General features: G+C 31.8%; 6 protein-coding genes and 1 long non-coding RNA gene across 9 annotated transcripts; 2 read left to right on the top strand and 5 right to left on the bottom strand.

The window, feature by feature from the left end:
* Nucleotides 1-698: 698 nt before the first annotated feature.
* LOC130450728 (uncharacterized) lies at nt 699-2206 on the bottom strand. Its single transcript, XR_008910613.1, has 3 exons — nt 2147-2206; nt 888-1045; nt 699-822 (listed from the first exon to the last, which is right to left on the bottom strand). It is a non-coding gene; the product is annotated as an uncharacterized LOC130450728 (long non-coding RNA).
* A 9284-nt stretch (nt 2207-11490) lies between these two features.
* Nucleotides 11491-15044, top strand: LOC130447991 (uncharacterized). 3 transcript variants are annotated; one of them, XM_056785310.1, is made up of 5 exons: nt 11491-11646; nt 14148-14388; nt 14457-14590; nt 14642-14794; nt 14853-15044. In XM_056785310.1, exons 1-5 carry the CDS (start codon nt 11577-11579, stop codon nt 15011-15013), a joined length of 759 nt encoding a protein of 252 aa, XP_056641288.1. In that variant the 5' UTR covers nt 11491-11576; the 3' UTR covers nt 15014-15044. The 3 variants fall into 3 exon arrangements, with proteins under 3 accessions (XP_056641288.1, XP_056641120.1, XP_056641202.1); XM_056785142.1 differs by lacking the exon at nt 11491-11646 and adding an exon at nt 12675-12910; XM_056785224.1 differs by lacking the exon at nt 11491-11646 and adding an exon at nt 12789-12914.
* Nucleotides 15045-16290: 1246 nt separating this feature from the next.
* Nucleotides 16291-16988, bottom strand: LOC130448153 (vacuolar protein-sorting-associated protein 25). The gene has a single exon (XM_056785432.1). The coding sequence runs from the start codon at nt 16910-16912 to the stop codon at nt 16379-16381; it is 534 nt and encodes a 177-aa protein (XP_056641410.1). The 5' UTR covers nt 16913-16988; the 3' UTR covers nt 16291-16378.
* A 298-nt stretch (nt 16989-17286) lies between these two features.
* Nucleotides 17287-18657, top strand: LOC130443366 (6-pyruvoyl tetrahydrobiopterin synthase). The gene is made up of 4 exons (XM_056777942.1): nt 17287-17669; nt 17728-17807; nt 17863-18145; nt 18507-18657. Exons 1-3 carry the CDS (start codon nt 17608-17610, stop codon nt 18138-18140), a joined length of 420 nt encoding a protein of 139 aa, XP_056633920.1. The 5' UTR covers nt 17287-17607; the 3' UTR covers nt 18141-18145; nt 18507-18657.
* On the bottom strand, nt 18153-18866 carry LOC130443377 (small integral membrane protein 12). The gene is made up of 2 exons (XM_056777953.1): nt 18651-18866; nt 18153-18345 (listed from the first exon to the last, which is right to left on the bottom strand). Exons 1-2 carry the CDS (start codon nt 18778-18780, stop codon nt 18221-18223), a joined length of 255 nt encoding a protein of 84 aa, XP_056633931.1. The 5' UTR covers nt 18781-18866; the 3' UTR covers nt 18153-18220.
* Nucleotides 18867-19137: 271 nt separating this feature from the next.
* On the bottom strand, nt 19138-21453 carry LOC130441590 (protein arginine methyltransferase NDUFAF7, mitochondrial). Its single transcript, XM_056775334.1, has 5 exons — nt 20702-21453; nt 20443-20647; nt 19775-19908; nt 19575-19723; nt 19138-19517 (listed from the first exon to the last, which is right to left on the bottom strand). Exons 1-5 carry the CDS (start codon nt 21225-21227, stop codon nt 19260-19262), a joined length of 1272 nt encoding a protein of 423 aa, XP_056631312.1. The 5' UTR covers nt 21228-21453; the 3' UTR covers nt 19138-19259.
* Nucleotides 21454-21554: 101 nt separating this feature from the next.
* Nucleotides 21555-26281, bottom strand: LOC130444819 (transmembrane protein 145-like). Its single transcript, XM_056780088.1, has 12 exons — nt 26146-26281; nt 25933-26082; nt 25696-25879; nt 25078-25235; nt 24838-25026; nt 24065-24149; nt 23337-23558; nt 23108-23280; nt 22921-23052; nt 22472-22633; nt 22045-22417; nt 21555-21849 (listed from the first exon to the last, which is right to left on the bottom strand). Exons 1-12 carry the CDS (start codon nt 26230-26232, stop codon nt 21650-21652), a joined length of 2115 nt encoding a protein of 704 aa, XP_056636066.1. The 5' UTR covers nt 26233-26281; the 3' UTR covers nt 21555-21649.
* Nucleotides 26282-26305: the final 24 nt, after the last annotated feature.

A 26305-nucleotide genomic window follows, 5' to 3' on the forward strand; every position in this document is an offset into this window, starting at 1 on the left:
AGACCACGTCATCTGTGAGTGCCCTGCTTTCTCTTGGGCATGGTTCGATTACTTGGGCAAGCCTAGTGACGTCAAACAGCTCTAGCCAAAACGATTTTTCATCGTCCTTTCGTGATTTCAAGTAGATGGATTTATCAGAAGGCCTACGTGTTTAACTGTCTTTGGTCATTATTGAACCAATAATGAAGATCCTCAAAAGAGTAATTTTTGAATATGGATTGCTGGAAACCATATCATAGATCAGTTTTTCAATTCAGAGCAATTTGTACGGAGAACTATTCTGTAATGCATTTTATTCCATTAATTGTTGCAGTAAACTTAAAAACACAAATGTTTCTAAATAGAAAATGAAGAAACCTCGAGTCTCATTATTACGTTGAATAATATCAATTTATAATTCCAATTTGACGTGGTTCGGGATTTTTTTTTAATAAATATGCACAATGACAGTTCCTTACTTGCAAGGTAACGACGGATCATCCTGATTTTTACGACATATTTCTAAATAACATAAAGGAGTTTTCGGAAAATGTTTCCCTTTCGAAACTCCAGTTGTTTTCGAAGCTCCTTTCCGTTTTATTGGTTGTTTAACCTCAAATTTACTTTTCTAAAAAATAACATCTAAACCACGTTCATGAAAGTTACTTTTAAAAATAATATTAAACCTACTTTTCTGAAAATCGAATCCCTATCGATTAAATTTATTTTTTCGGAATTACCACAGTCCGTTTTGTCTAAATTCGTGGCAGTATCTGTCTTATTCGGAAGAACTTGAAAACTCTTTTCTCGAGGCGGTTGTTTTTCGTCCAAAGATAATAAAATCTACAAATAAACAATGAGATATCCGAATCTAATATATTGTACCTATATATTAAAAGTAATCATACTTCTTGAATTATATCTTCTAATAGTATTTTGATGTCTTGAATGTTATTTTCGACATTTCTTTGCATTCTATCGCTTTCCAATATCAACACATTATTCACGACATTCTCTAAGACGTGCTTCACCTCATTTTGAATTATATTGAGTGGTGATATTGGAACTGCAAATAAATTCTCTAAATCAGTGATTATTACACTAGACAACGTCGAAAAAGTAAAAATAAGATCTGTTCGGTGCTTAAATTCGAATTCGATAATTTAGCTGACTAATTTCTTCTCAAGTTCTTAAAGTGTTCTTAAACCAAAATCTCCAACTCAACCGATTTAAGTGTTCAAAAACTCAAAAGAAAGAAGGTGTTTCAGCGAGTGTTCCTAAACCAAAACGAGCTCTGTAGCTATATTAGAACCTGAGATATAGATCTTTGAATGTAGAAAAATTGCCAAAAACCTACAAAAATCCATAACTCCACATTGAATGTCCGCGCCTACCTCCTCTCCAACTCAACCGATTTAAGTGTTCAAAAACTCAAAACAAAGAAGGTATTTCAGCGAGTGTTCTTAAATCAAAACGAACTCTGTAGCTATATTAGAACCTGAGATATAGATCTTTGAATGTAGAAAAATTGCCAAAAACCTACAAAAATCCATAACTCCACATTGAATGTCCGCGCCTACCTCCTCTCCAACTCAACCGATTTAAGTGTTCAAAAACTCAAAAGAAAGAAGGTATTTCAGCGAGTGTTCTTAAATCAAAACGAACTCTGTAGCTATATTAGAACCTGAGATATAGATCTTTGAATGTAGAAAAATTGCCAAAAACCTACAAAAATCCATAACTCCACATTGAATGTCCGCGCCTACCTCCTCTCCAACTCAACCGATTTAAGTGTTCAAAAACTCAAAAGAAAGAAGGTATTTCAGCGAGTGTTCTTAAATCAAAACAAACTCTGTAGCTATATTAGAACCTGAGATATTGAGGATAGAACGTGTGTATGTGAAAAACTCCCATAAGTAATGTACAGGGGGAAATCGCATTTGAGTATAACTTGAGAATGGTGAAAATTAGATGAAATCCGATGATTGATGGTGGATCTGTGCATCAATACCTTTCATTGAAAAAAAAATTAAGCAAATCGATTGGGTAGAACGCCTGAACGGACTCGGAATGGAAATCATCAATTTTTTTAATATAGTTCTCGATCAATTGGCGATATAAGTATAAAAATTAGTACATTTGAATTACAAACATCGTATTATATTACCTGAAGTGTTAACTGTTATTTTTTCTTGATTATCCGTAGTGGTATGTTCGACAGTCTGAGAACTGTCCAACGATCTTATAGTTTGCGTAGATACGCTCAATCTTCTTTTAATAATCGGTTGAAATAGAGTAGGATGTAAAAATTCGCATTGCGTTAATACTAAATGAACATTTTTCGCTTGTTCCTCCAAATTAGTTTGGAGTAATTTCGTTAATTGAATCGTTACGTCTACAAAAAATAATTAGTTACCACATTTGATTCGTATTCAGATTATTCACATTATCAATTATTTACTTGGGCCCCAAAAGTAAAACCAGGAAAGTCTAATATTCGTTTTTTCAGTTCTATTTCGATTGTTTGATATTCTAGATCTTCTCAATAACTCTGATGATTCTATTAATGATGGCTGCTCGCCATAAACTGTGTTATGTGCAAATCAGATTAGATATATGGCGCTCAAGTGATCTTGTTCACGATTGCTTAGCTAAAGGTGCTATAATTAAGGACAGCAAGTACAACAGCTCACAACGCCGTCTAGTGGCGTCCGTATCAAAATTCTGGAGAGTATTATGACAAATTTACCGAGGATAAACCCTGCTGATACACTGGAAGAGACTAACAATCATTACAAATTGTAGTATGGCAACATCAGAGACCGAGCGATGTTTTCCAACACTAAATCGAATCAAAATATTTCTTACAAATATATTTATCAACGAGGTTAATTTTTTTTTTTTTGAAAAAATTACAAAGCACCTTATATTTTCCACCACGAGCTGTCATTGGCGCGTCATTTAATGAAGTGGTAGTTTTTATGAAACTCTGAGGTTCAATACTAGATTTATTCATAATTTCAAGGCAACAGAATAAGTTTAAAACAAAAAATAATAAATAATTTATTGATGCAGTAACTGTATACATAATTTATTATGAGTTTTACTCATTAATTCATAGGTTTCCAATTAAACCGTTTGAATACCTTATGGTGGGTCCACACGATACAGACTTTCATAAAATGTCGGTGCGATCCAAAAGGCGGAGTATGCATGTAAATCTGCGTATTTATCGCAGCTAAAAAATTTAAATTGTATATATATGTATATCCAAATGTTGGGTGAAATTTTTCACACCGACTTCATAATTTGTACGAACAAAAGTCTGTATCGTGTGGACTCACCATTAGTAATTTTAAATTAAATGATAGTCTGCTTAAAATGGAGACTCAAACTGTAGTTATAAGCCTAATTGTTCAGTCATAGACTTCGATATTCGTCTAGTAACATGCTGAACCTATAGGCAATTGAGCCATTTCAGGAGGGATCGAAATTATTGGACAGGTGAGATAGAAACCGATCGATGCTTTTGGTTATTGGAAAGATTGGATAAATACGAGATTTTATAGATTTAGATTCATTTTTTTGTAAAAACACTGATCGTTCATATTCAATACGTACTCAATTTTATACTATTTGCTAAAGACTTTAACACATTGTAAAAACTTACCCAATAAATTTTTGTAATCTTGTTCCAGTTGCTTAAATTGATTGCGCTTATCGTTATTAGGAATTTCGCATTTTTTTACCTTTTCTTCAACCTTGAAAATGAAAATCATTTGAATGAGAAAGAGGTTATAGACTATTCGTTAATTTTAATCTGTATACAACCCGTTTCCTCGTGAAAAGCCTAGGTTAGGGATAAACACACTACAATCAGAGTATATTTAATCTGCAATCTAATTCGCTATTTCTGAAGACTTCGTTATTGAAATTGTGTTAACATATATTTCAAAAAATTATCACTCACATTTCGTAAAAACGTATACATCGTTATTCTTCTATCTGTGGCGGAAATATTTTTTTGAATAGACTCTTTACATTCATATAAAACTTGACCAGAAATATTATTTAATAAAATATTGCGATCCCTGCATTCATTCCTCAGAACGTCAGCTGATTCGTTGAAATTGTTATTTTTTAAAAACTAAAATATATATAATAAATAAAAATAAAATATTTAGTAAATTTAGCAAATCTTACTAAAAATATTGTTGCTATCACATCTCTGAAATCTTCGCTAAAAAATATTTACAATCGTTAATCAAAATTGAAGAGTAAATTTGAATATTCAGTATTATAAGCTTTAATCCTAAACTGAAATGGCCATTTTGTTTGTCCTATATAGAATAGTAGACGTTATAGACGTTAGTTTAGTCATAACTCGTCCAAACGAAGGAGCTTGCTCTTTCAGCTTTACTTCAAGCCTACTTTTGGTTTGTTATTTTGTACGCATTTTCATAAATTGGTCATCGCACATCACATCAATCAATTTCCAATAGAATCTGACGTGAAGCCCTCTTCGAAAATTACTGTTGATATTTATGAATATTTGATTTGTTCGTACTCGTACAGTTTTGTGAATCGACAGTTTCAAATGTTATATCCAAGAAAACCAGAAGATACGCAAATTACACACTAGAGATGAAAAATAACAATACAGGACTCATTCGCCGCCGAATCCTGATGAGTACTTTAAAAAAGAAGTCTGGTGCCACTAGCTCCATTCTATATCTTTAAACCATAATGTTTCAATGTAGTTATCCAGATTTATTTCGTTTGGGTTTGTATCTAGAGCAGGCACTAATTCAAATATTCGAAAGACTTAATAGAATTTAGCTATATTAGAAAAAGTATGAACCTATTCTGTTGTAAATGATAAAGGGTTTTCCAATAAGAGGTGTTATTTTGAACAGCCCGCTATTTCGGTAAATGTCACTTTTGAAGCTGTCATTTTTTGACATTTGACAAGTAGAAACTACGTCATTAATGAAAATGGAACGATACACGCTTCAACAATGCATTGAAATTATTAAAATTCACTATAAAAATGGTGAAAGTGGCAGAGACGGTTCGTAAAACTAAAACATTTTTGGGTCGACGTGAAGCACCTTCTCGGACCGCAATACAGAAATTGGAGGAAAAATTTGAGCTGTTGGGACAAGTTAGTGATGTGTCGCTCAAGTACAACTGAGAATATTGCTGCTGTAGCCCAAAGTGTTGAAAAAAACCAAGGTTTGTCCATTCCTCGTCGTTCTTTGGAATTAGCCATTCCACAAACGTCATTACACCGTATTTTGCATAAAGACTTGGGTCTTGAGGCCTATAAAGTTCAGTTAACACAAGAACTCAAGCCGGCCGATCATCAACAACGTCGTGTCTTTGCTGATTGAGTCCTTGAAATGCATGAAAATGATCCGGGATTTCATCGAAAAATTATCTTAACTGATGAAGCCCATTTCCACCTTGGTGGTTACGTCAATAAACAAAATTGTCGAATCTGGGGCTCGGAAAACCCAAGAGTTATTGTTAAAAATCCTTGGACCTTACTTTTTCGAAAAAGAGGCTGGAGCAACAGTTACGGTGAATGGATTGCGCTATCGAGAGATGATTAATGATTTTTTATGGCCGGAATTGGATGGTATTGATTTGGACAACGTTTACTTTCAACAAGACGGCGCTACGTGCCACACAAGCAGCGAAACCATCGATCTTTTACGGCAAAAATTTCCGGACCGTGTTATCTTCCGAAGAGGTGATCCCAATTGGCCACCGAGATCTTGTGATTTAACACCTTGCGACTTTTCCTTTTGGGGCCACGTGAAAGATTAAGGTCTACGCCAACAGTCCAGCATCGATTCAAGACCTCAAAGATGGAATTCGTGAGGCTATCGAGGACATAGGGCAGCCGCTTTGCAATTTGGTTACGGAAAATTTCATGAAAAGGATATGGTCCTGTAAGCGCAGTCGTGGCGGCCATTTGGCTGATGTTGTGTTCCATTATTAACGGCATACCTTCCTCTTTATAATGAAATAAACATCCGATCATTTATCTCAAAAAATGGCATTTTTCTTTGAATATCAAAATAAGACCTCTTATTGGAAAACCCGCTACCTCTCCATACATTTATATTTTGGGTTCGACGTTAAGTTTGATCTACACAATTTTGCATTTAAAGAAAAAATATAGAATTGTGGCGAAAGGCTGAGGAAAAAATTTTGTTAGTGACAAAGATTTCTGATTGAATACTAAACATTTCAATCGAGAACACTGAATGATATAATGGACGAAAATATTAAAACTTTCAACAATATTTTGTTAATTATAAAAATTTTGAAACTCACCTATATCCATCCATGATAATGGAATGAATTGTACAAAATTGTGAATCGCGGGGTATCTTTAGTCTTTGCGGAGGAGCCGCGGGATGGAGAATTATAAAGGATTTTCTTAGCGTAGATTTTCATCAAAATTCAAATCGATAAGAAACTTCCCGTTGCATGACGAAATGTGTTCGTTCAGCTGCGTCACTAATACATATAAATTGAATTTTTCGAAGGAACAGCTCGTCATTTATTAAAACAAAACTCAAATATACGAAGGTAACATGAAAAATTTCATTATTTGATAAAATAAATAGTCAGAAACAAATCTATATTGAAAATCTCATGAGTATTCTCTCCAGAATGTTGGTTTTGATAGATTATAATAAAGGCAAGATTTATGAAGGCATTTTTGGATTTGGATCGTTAAACATTAAGCAGAAAGTGTTCATTTCATTACGAACGAGCGGAAATGCAACGGAATGCAGTTTGCCAAATCTACTCATATTCTTCACCTGTCACTTTTGAAGTAACGTAAAAAGGTCAATCGCAGAAGGTGAATCGTTCTCCACCACTACAATGCGAGCTCTCACAATTCAGTTCAAACAAAAACGTTTTTGAACAGTCAAAACGTCGAATTGATGGGTCATCCACCGTACAGTCCTTGTTTGGCACCAAATGATTTCTTCTCATTCCCGCAGATCAACCTGAAGAAACGGTGGATGCGTTCAAATCACATGTTTTAATGAAGAATATTTTGTAAACAATAAAACCATATCCAATTATAAATATTTGTTTTTATTTGTCTCAAAACTTGAGTAGCAACCCTCGTACTATATAAAAAATTTGTAAAATTGTCACTCCAACAATTCTTTTTTACTTGACTGCTCTCAATACAGGACGATTTGGGCATATCCTTAAATTTGGAATAGCTGATTGTTCAATTTAAATTTACACCGCAACTCGTTCTTGTTTGATCGCAAGTAAACTAAACAAAAAGCAAGATAAACAAACTGTGTACTACTTTGGTTCTTAACAATCCCAAACTACAAAGATTTATACAGTAGATTAACAGAATGAGCTTCGTTCTTCGCTCCCGAGACCAGCTCTACACATCGATCACAAGTCCAGAATACTCGTTGTATTGTTAAACATAAATAACAGCAATAAATTCATTAAAAGTATATAGTTAATGTAATGATTTGAACCAATCTGTTAATGCATTAAAAACGATTGATAGTTCTTGCGAAACTTTATAAAATTGACGCTTTAAATCAAAATTCGAGTTGACCTAACCTAACAAAAGTCCGACTATGGTTTGCGTGCTTGAACGACGGATCAATTTTGAATATATCTGTCGTACATTTATCATAAAGTATTATATTTTCTCGTTTAATCTGGGAACAGGGAGTTTCGTGCCTTGCTGTGTTATGCTCTAACGGTAAATACATTCTTCAAGGAATAATTAAATACACCGAGAAACAACTTTCGATAAAAACCAACATTAATAGGTATTAGAAACGTCGAAGTTGTTATAATCATTTTGCAAGCTACAAGCTACCAAATAACACAAGAGTTAGTCATGAAGGCTTACGTTGGATGATTTTTTATGATTTTAAAAAAGGCTTTAGTCAACGACAAGACATATAATCGCTTCGTGCGGCTTTCGGTAATGAATCACCATATGAAAAAATTGTTTACAGAATGGTCGTGCATCCTTCAGCGATGAATGTAGAAAAGGTGGGCCAAAATAGGTTAGGTTACGTTAGGTTAGGTTAGGTTACGTTAGGTTAGGTTACGTTAGGTTAGGTTACGTTAGGTTAGGTTACGTTAGGTTAGGTTACGTTAGGTTAGGTTACGTTAGGTTAGGTTAGGTTACGTTAGGTTAGGTTACGTTAGGTTAGGTTACGTTAGGTTAGGTTACGTTAGGTTAGGTTACGTTAGGTTAGGTTACGTTAGGTTAGGTTACGTTAGGTTAGGTTACGTTAGGTTAGGTTACGTTAGGTTAGGTTACGTTAGGTTAGGTTACGTTAGGTTAGGTTACGTTAGGTTAGGTTACGTTAGGTTAGGTTACGTTAGGTTAGGTTACGTTAGGTTAGGTTACGTTAGGTTAGGTTACGTTAGGTTAGGTTACGTTAGGTTAGGTTACGTTAGGTTAGGTTACGTTAGGTTAGGTTACGTTAGGTTAGATTACGTTAAGTTAGGTTAGGTTGGGATATCGCATTATCGCAAATTGTGATACATTCGATTTTGGATGAATATTTGGGAGTGCAGCTCCCACAAATCACATTAAACAACTGACTATTTGAAGAAGAAATATCGAATTAATGTCTGGTATTCAGATTTCACAACAAACAGACATCGACCTCAAAATCATGTTTCTACGATATCCTCTTCAGAATGGAAAAATTGTTTTCAGAATTGGTTTGAGGTGTAGAACTTAACAGCGAATATTTTTTTAAATGTTTCGTTTCTGTTAATGGTTTTCACAAAAACATAAGAACCATTTAATTAATTAAAGTTTGATTAATCTTAAAGTGTTTTTTTATCAAAGCCCAAATGTTTCTATTATTATCTCAGACGATGAATTAAAGGTTAATTATTTTAATATGCAGAAAATTTTTTATTTTTTATAATTATTTTATCTATTTTTACATTTACCGGTTCTAAGAATGTTGTTCATAGTCTAGGTTGTTAAATATTTATGAAAATTTATGAAAATCGACTTTTAAACATCTTTGAGACGTCTTCATGAAAGGATAGCAACGGCACTTTGAATTGGTCTCGATACGCTTATGAAAAAACCATTTGCCCCCTTGAATCACCATGAAACACCTCCAATTTCCAAAGGGTTAGTGGATATATCTAGAGAAGAAGTGAATTATGAAAAGAAAATCTCGTCTACCATAAAAAACGAAGCAGATTTCAACGATTCAGAAAATTAGAAAAAAATGCTTGATTTAAATTTATCATTCTTCGAAAAATTCGACTATTACGGTAGGCATGACTAGAAGAAAAATGGGGGGCACATCATTTTTCCCATGTTTTGAGACCTCCTGGAACACGATTATGATGGTTTTTCGAATGTCTGTAGTTTATATATATATATATATATATATATATATATATATATATATATATATATATATATATATATATATATATATATATATATATATATCTGTTTAAGCTACAATTCTTATTATCGTCTCTCGAGCAATTGCTATGGGTCCAATTTAGTTCAAAATTAGCATACATGGCTTTTTTGGCGGCGGATTGATGTTATTAGAGTTTGGTTGAAAACAAATGAATATTTCGAGGGGTCGCAGTGCAAAAAAAGTGGTTTTTGACCTTTGCTCACCTCTGCAGGTCAAACGAAAAGCGACTGAAAAATGAAATTTCACACGTAGGTTCAATTAGTTGCGAGATGATTTCCTGTCTAAGATCGAAACTTTCCATTTCCACCCCTCTCCATTTTATGGTCATTTTTGTTATATTTTCTTATTTTTTGGCCAGAAAAAGTTTAACTAGAGGGTTCGAACTTCGCATGCAAGTAGGGGTGATGTTGAAGAATTGTCTTTCTCAAGTTCAAAGTTTTCTTCTTCAGTTCTTCTAGCACAAAACGCCCGAAATCATTTTGATTGTTGTAATTGTTGAACTGGACTTTTTTTTACTTCCCATTTTCGAAATTTCTTGTCATTATGACAATTTTTTCTTTGTTGTCAATTGGAATTGAACAAGAGGGTTCGAGACCACCGCGTCTATTGAAATTATGAATTTTCATTCGAGAGAGAGAGTTAACTTGTGAAATGAAAAGTTATTGAGGAATAGCAAACTTTCCATATAAAGAAATAAGATTGAGAATTGATATCATTTCCAAGAAAATCATTTTATCGAAAGATTTGTTTGTGTATTAGTTAAATTCTTCACTCGACGAAAAATTCGACTTTCGTGATGGAGCTCTGCTGCTCACGGCTTTTTATATATAATTAGGTTTTGTACAAAACATAAAACAGGCGATTATAACACGGAAATTAATACCTATAACTTTGGTAATGGTTTATTCTAAACATTCCAAAAAATGAGTTTTGATAATATAATATAGTTTATCATTGCAAGAAGCATTAACTATAGATTTTCGCACTTTTGAAATTGCTATGAAACGAAGAAAACAAATTGTTTTCCAACAAATGCTGAAACCGGTGTTTACCTACGTACTCAGAAGCATTGTTGATGCTCCCACATACATTCGAAATAGCTAGCCCCATAACAACTTAGAGAGAGAAGATTCAAGAGGACGAATCCTTTTGAGTTATTTATTCAAAAAGCTTCTACTCAATAAGACTCTTAGTTTCAATACATTTATAATGATTTATGATAGAAAGAAATTCTTCATTATGGTACAAGAGGCCATCATTTATCCCGCGGCATCACTGAAACTTAACCATGGAATTTTCAAAAACTATTCCAGCAGATCAAAAGTAAATTACAAGGTCAACGTTTTTGTTCACCCTCAGAAGCGGTTGGTGTGTTCAAATCACTTGTTTTGGAGGTACCTCAATCGGAATGTAAAAATTGATTCAAACGCATGCAAAAGGGTTTTGAAAAATAATAAAACCATAACCGATTTATTTTTATTTGTATATCTGAAAACTTAAGTAACAACCCTCGTATACACCTTGTATTAATAACAATTTCGGCTTTTTGCTTTCGGTTTTACAAGAAAATATCTCGAGAAAATATTCATGTCGAGATATGAATATGGGGGATGTCATTTATTTGATTTGTTTCAATCGTATTCGGTAAATATGTCAGGGCCGGGTCCGCAAATATTTCAAATGAAAATAATTTTACATAAATACGTTCTAATATAAAAAATTATTATAATCTTTATGTTATTAGAAAAATCGTTCAATTAATGTCCGATTAATTACGCTGCTGCCATAATTAATATAAATTGGAGCTAATTATTTTTTAATGAATACGATATTGACTTAAGTTGTTTATTATTGTGAAAGACGATAAAAATTTTGAAAATATGAAAAAATATACGTTCTAGTAATGGATTTGATTCAATTCTCATAGATGTAATGGTAACATTTAAAAAAAAGGAGCATGCTGACATTGAGAAACAGAATCGTTTTGATGGTCAAAGTCATAATTTAAGTGGTTATGGAAACTTGTTGTATTAGGTATATATATATGATATGCACATTTTAATCTACTACAAACAGAAGTTTTAAGCAGTTTAAAATTGTTTATAAAGTTAGAAAATGAGGTCGTTACTGAATATATTTATTTTCACTTTTACTGGTTTTGTATTGACATATGGAAAAATGATACGTGAGTATTCTTTTTAAATCACTTATTTCAAAATGGTTTTTCCAAATTTAGTAGATTATTTGTAAATTTGCATCATCGTTATTTTCCCTTAATCAAGTCGGGGTGTTAATTACTCAACATCAAAAAAACTAGAGCTTTTTCTATCGAGGGAAATTCTTTTCTTAACGAAATGATAGTCAAATTAGCGTGGTTTAGTACCAACAAAAATTATAACTGACGTCCTGCAAATCAGTAACTTTACAAGAAAAAGGAAATTTCACACAAAATGATTGAAGCTGAAACAGTTATGAAGGAATTTTTCCTCTTTATGTCGTAGATACAATCAAACCTCTTCGTCCATTTCTTCGTCGATTGTGAAATGCGTTCGTCCCGAGTACTTCTTTAATCTAGCAAAAAGATGGTAATCACTGAAGGCCAAGTCTTGACTGTAAGGGTGCTGTGAGGCAGTATTACATCTAAATATGAATTCTCTACACCATTTGCACACTAATACACTTGGAGGAACGTTTTTTGCACATAAAATGGAAGCCCAATCTTTCACACCTACCAAAACAAAAATTAACTGAGCGGAAATCGGGAGAAAGAAAGTCAAACTACTCGTCAGTCTATCCAGATCCTGCCTAACAGCGTTCCTAGCGTCCCCAGCTCCTTGGTAGCCTTATTTTGTGGATAACCCTAGGATTTGTAGTATTTGTATATTTTTTGTATCAATAATACTTGATAATAATAACCACAGGGGTAGAAATGACTCGTTATCGCTAGTGCTCAAGGAAGAATAGGGGTAACTGTTGAAATATGTTCAAAATTTTGATGGCCGCCACCGCTGGGTTATATATATCAGCTCCACTGGGGTCTATTTTGAAGCAAACCATTTTGAAATTACAATAATCGAATTATTAGTCCCTTATCTAGTTCTTATTGAATTTGGGTGCATTAAAAGCGGCAATAAAAAAAATTAAATCGTAACTTTAACAGGTGTTATGGGTTGTGGTTACAGTAATTTACGCAAATGGAACCAAATAAAATTTATATTTAATGTGAATAATTTGAATATTACATTTATGCATCGACCTTCAAATTTTTTCAGCGGTTATCGTCACTTTTTGTCTTAATGGCTTTTAAATTAAATGTCTTTACGATTTATATTTCGACTAAGGAGACGCATCTGGGTATTTAGAATGAAAATACCGGTCAGGGAAGGTAACAATGTGGTTTAGTTCGTTGTTAGTTCTTTTTGTAATTCACTGTGATGGTTATTCTTTACGTACGTATGTAATATCTTTAATCAACCCACCTTAAGTTACATAACAAAATATTTAATTATTAAATATTCGTCCAGTGAAATGACGATTCAATTAATAACAATCCTGCATTTTTCAATATAAAATAATTTGTAGACTCTCGCATATTTGTCAAAATCGGAAACTATTAGAATAAGTCAAGATTGCAAAGTACAAAATTAAATTTTAACCACTTCAGAACAAGATTAAAAATGCAGAAATATTCGGTATGACCTTCCCTGTTCTGCAGCAAGTACTTAACTCGCTTGTGCATAAAAACAATAAAGGTGTTAATGGTATACATGGTATTCCATTATTTTTATGTCGCGAGTGTGAATTTATGTTTGAGACTGCTCGTCCCACCAGCTCCATGTGCTCATGCATTGGATTCATGCATTCATTTTCCTTCTAGAAATAGTTTCCTTCGTGTAATATACGTTTGTTTCGAGGCAATAATTCGGCATAGCACAGCCACATCCAGGTACTGAAAACTATGGCAATCATCGCGTCGACAGCTTTTTCATAGCCAAAATTCATGCAGAGTATGACCCAGGCGATTTTTTGCAATGCCTCATCTATTTGCGCACCTTCAATAGATCAACAACAAAACAAAACTCGTTAAAACAATTGTTTAGAAGAAGAAGAAGAACTACTCAACACAACTTCCAGGCGCATTTATTTTCCAAAAGGAAGGACCCGATAAACGAGCGATAATTTTCTTTTTCCATTTTTCCAAAAGTCGCTTCTACAATGGTTATTACAAAATTACAAGTCCAATAAGGCTGAAATTTCATCAGTAGTCGTCTACGAGAAAATAAATGTTCTGAAATCTGAAAATATTTTCCAGAGTATTATTTGGACCACTTTAGTACTTATATTTTTCACCACAATTCTAAACGACTAATGGTTTATAAGTTACAGCATTTTGTATTCTAATCTGACACTGAATTATTATTTAATTAAAAGTATGTTTCTATTTATATTTATTATTTCATTTACTTGGTTTAATTGTTTATGAATTAACTTTTATTTTTTCTATTAATTAATTGGCCTTCGGACCGTAATATAATGAATATATGAATAAATTTATCAATATTTCAATTTTTTATCTTATATTGTAACTTCCTCTTCGTAATCTGAAAATTAATGTAATTTTTTTATCATTCTTCACGATGAATTTTTCCGAAAGTCAATACCTCAAATTATTCTTTTTTGTTGTAGCTGAATATTTACCTCGATGTAATAGATACGATAAAAACTTGAATGATTGCCTACTCACTGCCACTGAAACTATGAAACCTTATTTAAGGAAAGGTATACCCGAACTAAAAATACCCCCTTTCGAACCTTTCATAATACCAGAAATAAATTTGGAACAAGGAACTTCAGCTTTAAATTTTAAAGCGACGTTGATAAATACAGAAATATATGGACTCACAGATTATACATTCACCAGATTTGAGTAAGTTGGGTTTTGTAATATATCTCTTAATTTAAGTATATTCTCTTAATGGATCATTTATTTTGTAGTTTTGACGTCCCGAATCTACAATTTTTCTGCGATTGTAACATAAATTGTCTAACTTTGAAAGGCAATTATACTGTTTCTGGTAAAATTTTCGTAGCACCTATTCTTGGATCTGGTACTTTCACAGCCTCTGTTGGTGAGTAAAGATTTTTTTTCATATATTCCAAAAGTAACATCTTCTTTGTAGAGAACTGTAACGCTTCCGTTTATCAAAAAGTAAAAATAGAAAAACTTAGAAACGATCAAGACTTCATAGTCCCCACCCTTACTAACAGCAGCATAAATGTCAGTGGACCTAAAGCAAACTTACAAGGACTCTTTAATGGCAACAAACAATTAAGTAAGATATCTATTATATATTAAGTGAATTTACATTTTATTGTTATCATTTTTTTAAGGTGAAATCACAAATAAAATCATTAACGACAACATAAACGAACTATTCCAAGATTTGAAACCCGTTTTAGAAAAGATTATGACAGAAATTTTAGAAGATATGCTTTTAAAAGCCATCGAAGGACAAGTACCATTTGATGAATTATATCCACCTCTACCCTGATCATATCATAAAAAATAAACTTAAAATTTTATCACTTGGTTTAATTATTACTTCAATTATGAACTATAAATTCAAAAAATTCGCATCCGTTAGTTTATTCTCCAATAAAAAAATCGATTAATAAAATCGGACAAAAACCATCGACTATTATATTAACTGTTATATCAACATCTGAAGTCAGAAACTGTATTAGAGTAGTGTCAGTGTAGTTGTGGTAAAACCACAGAATTCCTGTAGTATAACATCGAAACATTCGATTAATCGTCTTTTCATTAGACTCGATTGCAAAGAATAATATGGCGAACGGTAATGTTTACTAGTTGAAATAGTTACTATTAAAAAATAATTTAGTTAAAATAAATAAATTTATTAAAACAAGATATCGATTTAGTAATGGCAGCTGTTTGGACAGCCCTCGAAAAACGAAGACTTTTATATGCTTTATACCAATACGGTCCGGCTAACATAGATGCTTTACATGAAATGATACCAACGAAAACTAAAACAGAAATAAAAGTATTGTGTGAAGAACATAAAAAATTATCTCTACTAAAACCAGACGAAAACTCCAAGGCCCCTGCTGTCAAATTATGGCTTCAGCTTTTCAAGAAACTAAGAAGAACACAAACCAAACCCGAAGATATAGTGCCCAGAGTTTTGAAATATATAGCCTTATTTGAAAAGGGTCGGCCTTTATCATCTATAGATCTAAAACAGTGTTATTTGGCTTTAGCCAGTATGTGCAGAGGACTGGATTTTGAACAATTAAATGAACCTAATAATTATTTTTTATTTGAATGTTTATCACAAATGGCCAAACATTTGAAACATGGAGAGAGCAGCTATCTTAGGAAGCACATTAAAACTCTAACTAAATTTAGAGATCTGTATAAACATAAAACAAATCCCAAATCAAAAATAGAAAACTCTTTGGTTCTCAATCCTTTGGGAATACCAAATGATCTTTTACAATTGCCTGATGCTGCTTTTATGACAGACTAAGGAACATATAATTTTAAGATAAGTATTGATAAATTTTATGATTTTTGTTGTTTTTTTTTTTCGTCATAAATAAAATAAAAATTCAATCAATATTTTTGTTATTCTTAATAATAGAAGCATCTGTGGTTTATATCAAAACTTCTCTGTAATACATACTACTAAGTTCAAATATGCAAGTTATACTTTAAGAGAATTGTCAATATTGTAAATTAAATATAGTTTCCTCATCATAATTACATCATTTTATATATACTAAATAAGTTTATTAAATGTCGAGATTCTAAAATTTTACATTGAAAATGTATATTGGAAAAGAAAGAAATATCAGTATATTAATTATTTATTTGAATTATACATATACATTTAAAAAAATTTTGCTCCTTGAATATCATCTTCCAAGATTAGTTCACATTTTCGTTCATTCTCCAGAACCCTTAAAGCTTTAATAAGTACATCCTGATTCATCCCGAAAAAGATGAGATCAGTAACATCATCTCCTTGTGTAAGTTCATAGAAAGTCACTACAGTATTCTGCATACCTCTATCGCAAATAGAATCATATATTATACTGGCCCATTCTTCTAATGTGTGCCAATATATTTCCCATCTATTTTTGGATTTATCGACGGGGGCTGCGTTACCGCTTTTTTGTAATTCGCTCAAAATTGATATTATAACGTCTTGTTCTAGCTTTCTATTTATTGTGGTGTTATTGAATAGAGGATTCTGGTTTGTTTCTCTTACATCTATAGTATACGTTTTGGTTTTTTCACAATAGTTCAATATTAATGATTTCCACGCCGTTACTTGTTTAGCTCTAGTCTCAGGATGAGGTTGTAACGTGAAAAAGGGTGGAAAATTATATTGCCAAGGCCATTCTATATCTACTTCAGGCATATTTGGAATTTATTATTATTATGACACTACTTTTTCAATCATTTACTCGACTTCGTTTTGTTCGAAACCTATGTCTAATATATTAAGCTATACAGTCAACTATTTTTATTCAGGTAGATACATAAATAACTCTATGGTTAAGTTGCTGATGCACATATTTGCTCGATATTATTCGATAATTAAACTTAGAAATTACTAGAATGCTTTATAAACAGGTTTGATATACTACAAATATTTTATAGATGCATTTAAACGTATATATATTTAACAAGTTTCTTAATTCTCATAGATTACACTAATGTATTCTATGGTTCCTCAACCACAAAACTAAGATTTTATATAAAGATCTTCTCTTTTAATTCAAACAATATGGTAAAATGAATATCTTGTCAATTGCCAATATAGTATGAAAAATGTACTAAGAACTAATTAAACGTGAAACTCAATATATGAAATTAATATTATAGTACTTACACCTCTTTTATTTAATATGATCAATTTGTCAATTTGATAGAATCTTGTTTTCCTCTACCAAATATTACCATAGTTTAAGATCTTCCAATATTTTCTACATTGACCCAATTATCCTGTGTAATTTATCGATGATCAAAACCAAGGAATTGAGTTTGTAGTATATCTGTACTTGAGATTAATTTCTTATTTTTTAAATTTTAATTTGAAAGTTAAATATAAAAATGACTCCGAAGGCATATTTAACTAGAAGAACACATTTTTCAGCATGCCACAGATTACACAGGTTCTTTTTCATTTTCACTCCAATAATTCCATATTTTCACATTCATCTTTAATTTTAGTTTGCATCTCTCGGACGAAGAAAACAAAGAAATTTATGGGAAATGTAATAATATTCATGGACATGGTCATAACTACATAGGTGATTTTGTTTAAAGTCGTACTAAGAAATTTGTGTATAGTGTTTTCATTTGTAGTTAAAGTGACTGTGTTTGGTGAAATTGATGAGGCTACAGGTATGGTAATGAATATGGCAGATCTAAAACGAGACATGGAGGAAGCTATTATGAAACCTATGGATCACAAAAATCTCGATTATGATGTCGAATATTTCTCAGATAAACCCAGCACGACTGAAAATCTGAGTGTATTTATATGGAAACAAATGAGAAATGTGATGAACAAACCAGAACTGTTACATCAAGTAGAAATACATGAAACTGAGAATAATATCGTGATTTATAGAGGAGAATGATGCTAGTAAGAATTGAATTAATCACTTTATATTAACATAACTAAGCTTTTACATAGTAATAGATAAATCACAGATAATTTTCAACTCAATGATGGGGACAGATTGGTATCTAGTACATCCGTTTTGTATTTCAACTTATTTTTTTCGTTAGATTCGCTCAAGTTTTCTGTTAAAACTCTATCTTGTCTCTGATCCTTTACAGATTCTGAAACATAGAATATTTAAATATAAACCTTCAATCACATTAAAAATGTTCCTAAAGTTAATTTAATATTACATATTTATTTCTTGGTGGTGCTATTTTTTAGATTTTTTAAAATAAATAAGTGAAAAAAAGGTCTGCTAATAATTTTTTTATTATTTTAGATGATAATAAAATACATTGAAACAAGGTGCATGTCTTCTAAAATAATATCGTTATAAGCTTATCTACATTCCAAATGAAATATTTTACATAAAAATATATTTATTTATTGAAATTATATTTATTTGTAATTAAATATTACTTACTATTGTATGGAGTATATTTATCTGAAAGCCAGTTTTCTAAATTGTAACCAACTACCCCAACTAACGCCGCGAATGGTAAAGTAACGTACGGTGCATAGGTCCTAAGTGCGTTATATATAATCGGCCACATTTTACGAGGAAAATTATTTTTTATAAATTGGTTATTTAAGGTTGTTTTTTAATACTAAAAACAAAATTGACAATATTGACATCTAAAGTTTAATATCAATCTTCTTTTTTAACTCATAACTATCATTTATAATTATGTTGATTTGATCTACCAATGTCAAGAAAATTGTACATGTAGCTACTGTATGAATTAACCAAGACCATTAAGAAAAAGAAGAATGATGACATTCGATTTTGGAAAATTCAAATACTGAAAGTTTTAGTAGAATTTTGGAAATTGGTCAATTTGGTAAACTTTATAAATTAAATTCTCTTGTATCAGTTGAAAAAATACGTGAAAATTAAATAAAACAGTAAATGTTTTTTGTATAAATATATTTATTAATAGAATTATCACAGTTATAAACTGATTAGAAAAATCGACATACATTTGGCAATAGTGAAAATGTACTAGATAGTAATAAACTTCCGACTTTGCTTTTAAGAAAACCCAACAACCGGAAATCTGTCTAAAATTTTCTTCATGGTTTCAGGAAAAAGTGCCATAAATTTGAACCGTTCTCCCATCTTGTCCGCATCTATGAGGATGCTATAACATTTATTTAAGTTGTATAACTCCCTGGAACTGGTGAGATTCTCTTTCAGAGCTTTAAATCGTAACTCTAAACCTGTTTTGAGGAGGAAATCTCTTTGATTCACTGGACCCAATGTTAAAATTCCTTTTACTTCATCTGCTACCTATCAAAACAATAAATTCACAAAATTTTGTATTACTGGTATAAGCACAACACTTACTTGTCTAATAGAACTGAAATCTACATCTGCTGTCAGATCAGCCGAGCCTGGTTGAATCAAAGGATCAACTTGTTTATGTTTTTTAAAAGCTCGAAATGTATCAGTACCAGATCCGTAATGACCATAATCACAAATCAATGCCAAACCACCTTAAAATTGTTCTTTTTAATTAAAATCCAAACCCTGAATTGATAACTAACCAGAATACTTCAATCTCTCACATATATCTCTTTGGATAATCATAGAATCGGGCGATATTTCCACATGGTCTCTTTTTTCGTGGGGACTAATCAGTTTCTTCTGTATAGGAGTTTCATGACGCGAAAGAACGTACCTTAAAAATGTTATTATGGGATAAAATAAAGCAGACATTAGAAGAGAAAATAATAAATGTATGTGTAGTAGTATAGAGCACAAGAATGAATTAATTCAATTAAAATGAAATATATAAAAAGAATAATGGTTAAAAGGAAATTTTAAAATGTTTTCCTTGTAGACTTTTTTACATGCTACCTCCTTGAAATGGAATGTATTGAGAAAACATAAATAAAGATTATAACCAAATTTGGCTAATACAGGATGTCATATACAATGCAACTGAACATAATCTATTGTATCTTCTTTTCTTGCTGCAGCAGTGGGGATTCTAAGTATTTACAATTGATCTTTTTATCCCACTCATTTTATAAAGTACAAGATGCAAAATGATTATAGCTGTCAAATATCTTCATATATCATACTTTAGGTTTCCCTAGTCCTCTACTTAGCAGTTTCAAGCCCTATACCTTATTCCAGTAACTAATTAGCTCTTAATATAACACATACTTATACTTCAAGATGAGCAAATGGATATTACAATATGTATTACCTAAATTTTGGTTCAAGATTCTCATTATTCAGCTCATAACTTGGATCAATATCTATGAGCACTTCTTTGTACCCACTGTATGTTTTGTGAAATTTGTGAATAGGTAAAGCATCAAAAAACTCGTGGGCAATTAGTAGACTAAAACATCTCGGTACATCACTCAATTGCTTGTACCAGTTTATAGGAATACCTTCCTTTGTTATACCTATAAATATATTTTGATAAAAAATTTCACATAAAATTAAACAAACTTACATACCTGTTCTGTATACTGGAACTTTTTCGCCTATAAGTGTACTTTGACTACAAAGCTTTTTTGCTTGTATTTCACTTAATGTTGGACTTACTTCAACTAATTGCAAACTTGTTTTTTGAAGAACTTTAAAATGGTTGAACACTTTTAAAATGTCACTAGCTAAAGTTCCTCTGCCTGGACCAAGTTCTATAAGTTGTAGGGGTTTGGGAGATCCCATTTTTTGCCACTCGTTCAGTAACCATACCGCTATCATTTCACCAAACATCTGAGAAACTTCAGGAGATGTTATAAAATCTCCAGTTTCTCCAAACATGTCTTTCTGCATGTAGTAACCAACTGTAGGATTAGTGAGAACTTCCTTCATATAATCGGCTATAGTGATAGGTCCTTTGACTTTGATTTTTTGATATATTTGTCGAGGTAAATAATTTTCATCTTTTATAAGTTTTTTTTTAACTGAATAATAACTTCTGTATACGTTTAAATAACGAAGGGTAGATTTTGTTTGTAACAAGTAGCTAAAATTCATGTTTTATTAAAAATTTAATTTTTCATTATTACTGAACTTCTCTAAATTGTCAGATTTATTATAATATAGTTTTGACGTTTACTTTATATTTTTATTCTAAATTTTTGTAAATACCTAAATCTTCTTCTTTTTATGTGTTCGGTTATAATATGAATGATAATTGACCCAATATCAAAAGATAAAAAAATTATGATCAAGACCGTAATTGAATCTTCTAGGTTAGGTTAGGTATTAGGTTATAATACTCTTCTTTATAAAAGGTAGTGTCTAGTGATGCGAATAGGCCGACGATTAATTTTTTATTTTCATTAAAAAATTGTTCGAGTAGATTTATATTATTTATTCGTATTAAATACCCTACAAAAATAAAACAAGGAGAATTTCGAATTGTCATAGCAAGTAATTATTTCAAAAATGGTTTTTTATTCTGGCAGCGGGGGAGCTGTAGGCTTCGGTACATTATTCGTCGTTACTATCATCTTACTGACCGTGAACAATTCTATAGGAACTTCTCGTATATATCCTTCGTAATGGGGAGTGATATTTTTAGAATTAGACAAGTCTCTAAACGACGAATTTCTACTTAGAACGTTACTGATGTCGCTTCGTGAATGGGCTGAAGCTAAAAAAAAGGTTTTTCTCGTGACATTCCTTTATAAACTACCCCTACACCAACTCTGACAATTACACGCGTTTCGATAATCGAGTTGTCGTCTTCAGAGACCAAGCCCTCCGCCGGTCTCTGAAGACGTTAACTTAATTACTGAAACGCGTGTAATTGGGAATTTTGGTGTAGTGAAAAATCACTATCGAATACCTGTAGCACTATCACTATTGTGGTTTAATCGATCTTTTTTATGCAATTCCAAATTTTTAGCCAAAGACCAACTCAAAACGTTATCTATCGTTTTGTCCCTTTCATTTTCATGAAGTGGCTCGGTGTCCGGAAGATCAGTTGAAGTTCTTCGATTTGTTTGTTGGTACATGTTTTCGAAAATTTCTTCCGTTCTACGCGTCAACGGTATAATTACGGTCTGTTCGCGCAAAGTTGCCGTGGGTTCGTAAATGTGATGACCGAATTGTTCCATGGTACTAGTACCGGTTCGACCCGTCAGTTCCATTATGCCGATTTGAGTAGTACGTACGTGATAAGGAAAATTCTTATTTGCTACAGAGGGCATTGTTAGAATCTAGAAAAAAATGAGTTTCGGGCATCGAAAAATTTTTAGAAGATATAATTTTACCAAAAACATCAAGTGCCCTCCGAATGATATGAAAAGAAGTATTGCAAATACCACCGATTCTCGTACCCATTTGTCAATGTACGTATTTGCTGATATGATGAAAGCCGGTCCTGCTACAAACCAGACCGTTCCAAAAACGTTGAACGGATAATAAAAATTTCCCTGAAATATGTTATTGATCTATTTTTGATATTGAAAAACAAAATATTTTTTGATAAGATTTGACGATATATTTCACAAAACTATGGATGACAGAAAAAAGGAAGCAATTTTATTATTAAACAACAATTAGAGGAAATGAGTATAAGTTAGGCAATATATTATACATACATGTAAGAGTAGTTGTATGTAATAAATAATTATATTTTGACGCCATCTATGTTGTAATAGCGACATCTAAATATTTTAGATTGTCAATCGTTTTTCTTTTGATATAGGGACGGACTTACCTTTTCAGGAAAACGCTTAAGTGTGAATATAGTGGAATAAATGAACATACACCAAGCAGCCACTCTTAGTATAATCAAACCGTAACCCGCAGGTGACTCGTAAAGATATAATACTTCACCTGGATCGAAAACCTTGAAAAAATTTTCATATTTTCATCCCTATACTGATTTTCGTAATAGTTCGTACCTGTGATTCGTATATAAATAAAGCGGCGTAAGTAACAGTGTACATACACATGAATACTGTTAACTTTACTGTACCGCGTACAGGTAACCGTCCTCTAGTAACTGTATAACCTTTAGCAAGAAGTAACAGGAGCAATAAAAAACTAATTTCCGATATTCCCATTAAAATTTGACCTTCAAAAAAAAATATGTTAACATTGGATTTAAGAAGAAAAAATCAATAAACTTACCGAATCGTCTTATTTTGGTAACCATAAAACCGGATATAGCCAGTTTTAGATAACAACTACTAACGAAAAGTATCCCAAATAACTGTATAGTTACAGAAAATACGAAAATTTTGTATGTGGTGTGTAATAATTGCCTAGATTTTAATTCTAAACTACAAACTACTATTCCTAGAAGAAGAAAGCAATACGCTGTTGTAAACGCCATTAAAACTGGCAAGATATCTGGAAAACAATAAGTTTTATAAAATATTATAATGTTTAGTTGTTTCTTTATTTTTAAAACACACTTTATAAGCCGAAAACGATACAATAAATTTCGAATTAATTACTAAATATACAAATATTTGGCTATGATTCCGTATCTGCCTGGTTTCGGATCATAATAAAAACACACTTAGCTTAGCGTTTTCGATGTCGTAGAATCCATTTATCAAGGTCTCAGATATCGGATATTAGTACTTATGGTTGTTGAATTGATTGACGCCTTGTTAAAAAACTAATTATTGTTGTTTTTATTCACAAAACCATTTTCTGGTTAGGTTATTTGAGCTTCGATTAGGTTATGTTTACTTTACACGAACCAGAGGTCAACAAATTCATTTCTGACATCTTGGAATTCGATAAATGGATTTCGTTATTTCCAAAACGCCAAATTAGCGTGTTTTGATTCCAATTCTAAACGGAAGTGTTTCCAAATATTTCGAAAAGTGAGTTGATTTGCTACTTACAAAATTCGTCTGCAGAAAAATGTTCGTGCCAATAATCTCCGGGCGGACCGTTTGTCATCAATAAACGATATCGAATATCAATTCCCTAAATAAAAGAAGGCTGGCAACATGTTATACAGAGACAAGAAATGATTCACATTTAGAGAAAAAATCATTTTAAAAAACTAAAACTAGTTCCTCCTGTATATATTCTTCGATGATTTGTATACCGATTGATTCGAAATCTAGACAATATTCTTCAATTAGGCAAAATAGTGAATAATTATTAGAGCGATTTTGATATAAAAATAGTCATATCTTTCTAAATAACTTATTTAATTCGAAAAACTGCATATTAAACAAACGAGATCTATATGAGGAATCTAAATTTGAGCAAATATACAGGTTTTGTTATCAGCCACCCTGTACATATCAGAAATCAGTTAGTTTGACGTTTTTAAGATCGTTGAATTCATTTTTCGAGATCCCAGATGCCTGAAATTATTACTTCCGGTTTTACCACGAACTGGATTGGTTGACAACAATCAAAATCGGACAATAACCAATCAAATTATTGGTAAAACCGGAAGTAATAATTTCCTAGATATGAAACTTCGACAAAATGGAAACTGTGACCTTGAAATGTCAAATTAGCGTGATATATAAACAGGAGTATTTTCGTGATTGCTGCTTTTTTGTTGATAACTTTTATGGATAATATAAACAGTTGTCACACTGCGTGTTTACTCATTTAAGAATATACAAAGAAACGAGACTTTAGTTATAGCTTTTACCTTTCTTCCATCGCAATTGCTTATAGCAATAAACCACCATCTTTCTCTAGAACTTCTGAATCTTCTTGCGTTGTGACACATCACAGTTCGTCCTTTGCGCATGAGCTGATCGTTATAAAACGTCATAGGAGCGTATCTTTTTGTCAAACGCGATTGCTTCACAGGTTTAACACTAATCGTGGACGTTATCTTGAATAATTAATGAATTAAAAAGTAAATTGAAATGGAAATATAACTTACTTCAGTCGTTGAAATTCCATCTGTACTTGAAAACGTTTCGTCATAAGCAGTAGTGGACATTTCATTGTCATCAAAATAAGTAGTATATTCTGAAGAAGTCGATGGAATGGTAGACCATTCGGTACTGTATTCGTTTGTAACGGCAGATTTGGTAGTTACTACAACATGTAATATTTAACAAAACAATTTCGAAAATCCCTTTAAATAGACTTCTTAAAATCAGTTCGCCGATAAACTTTCAACCATAATTTCAAGAGAATTTAATGGAGTATTTTGTCATGGGGAAATCTATCGAGATTGCAGTATAACCAGTCGCGGTTCGTGGTAAAAAATTTTGGAATGTTTCCAAAAAAAAAAAAACTTACTTTCTACAACAAATTTCTTTTTCTCTATAAAAAATTTTTGACTAAACCTATTTTTCACGTCATTTATAAACGTTCTTTTACAGCAAGTTCACAAATTTGTTGAGTATTTGTAGAAAAAATGCAACTCCGATATATCTTTCCATTACAAATTTCCTTAGACTTGGGATAAAATAGACATGACAACACCGCAAATCTCCATAAAAATTATAGAAATTCCCCATTTCTGAGAAAACGTATTATTTATAATGAATACCTTTTTCTTTTAATGTCTGATTTACAGGCTTCAACGTTGGAACGATTAAATTATACGTGGGTACTGTAATGGGTTTTTCTAGAAAGACGCAGCCCGACATATCTTTGTAAGATGAGAAACGCGCAGTCAGATTTATTATTTGATTTTGTCGAATATTTAGAACTCTCTCTTTTTCTTCACAAGTCTAAAATGATAATTACTAGAGATGATGTTAAAAAAATTAAAAAACAATGTTACTTTATTTGTTTTATAGACCGCTGGCCATTGCGACTCGGTATCGTAGTAAAGTAAAAGATTAGGATCTCCCTGATCTTCATTGAAGTCGATTTGATATTCAAATTGACCTTCTTCCGATAAAAAACAAAATCTAGTTAAAAATGCCCAATTCTGAAACATTATAATAAGTCGCCCTATTTATTTTGCTATGTTCTTATTAAAATAAATACTCACCTCGCTAGTTTTTAAAACACCCTCTATATATTTACAATCAATTTTAATCAAAATACAAAAAAATATAACAAAAATTAACTTAAACATAATTAGAAGGAAATATCGGGGTTGTTAGCGATTACTTGGATTAAAATGTAAATAAGAAATGAATATCGACGCA

The sequence above is a fragment of the Diorhabda sublineata genome, chromosome 1 (genome assembly GCF_026230105.1).
Source record: "Diorhabda sublineata isolate icDioSubl1.1 chromosome 1, icDioSubl1.1, whole genome shotgun sequence".
NCBI lineage: Eukaryota > Metazoa > Arthropoda > Insecta > Coleoptera > Chrysomelidae > Diorhabda > Diorhabda sublineata.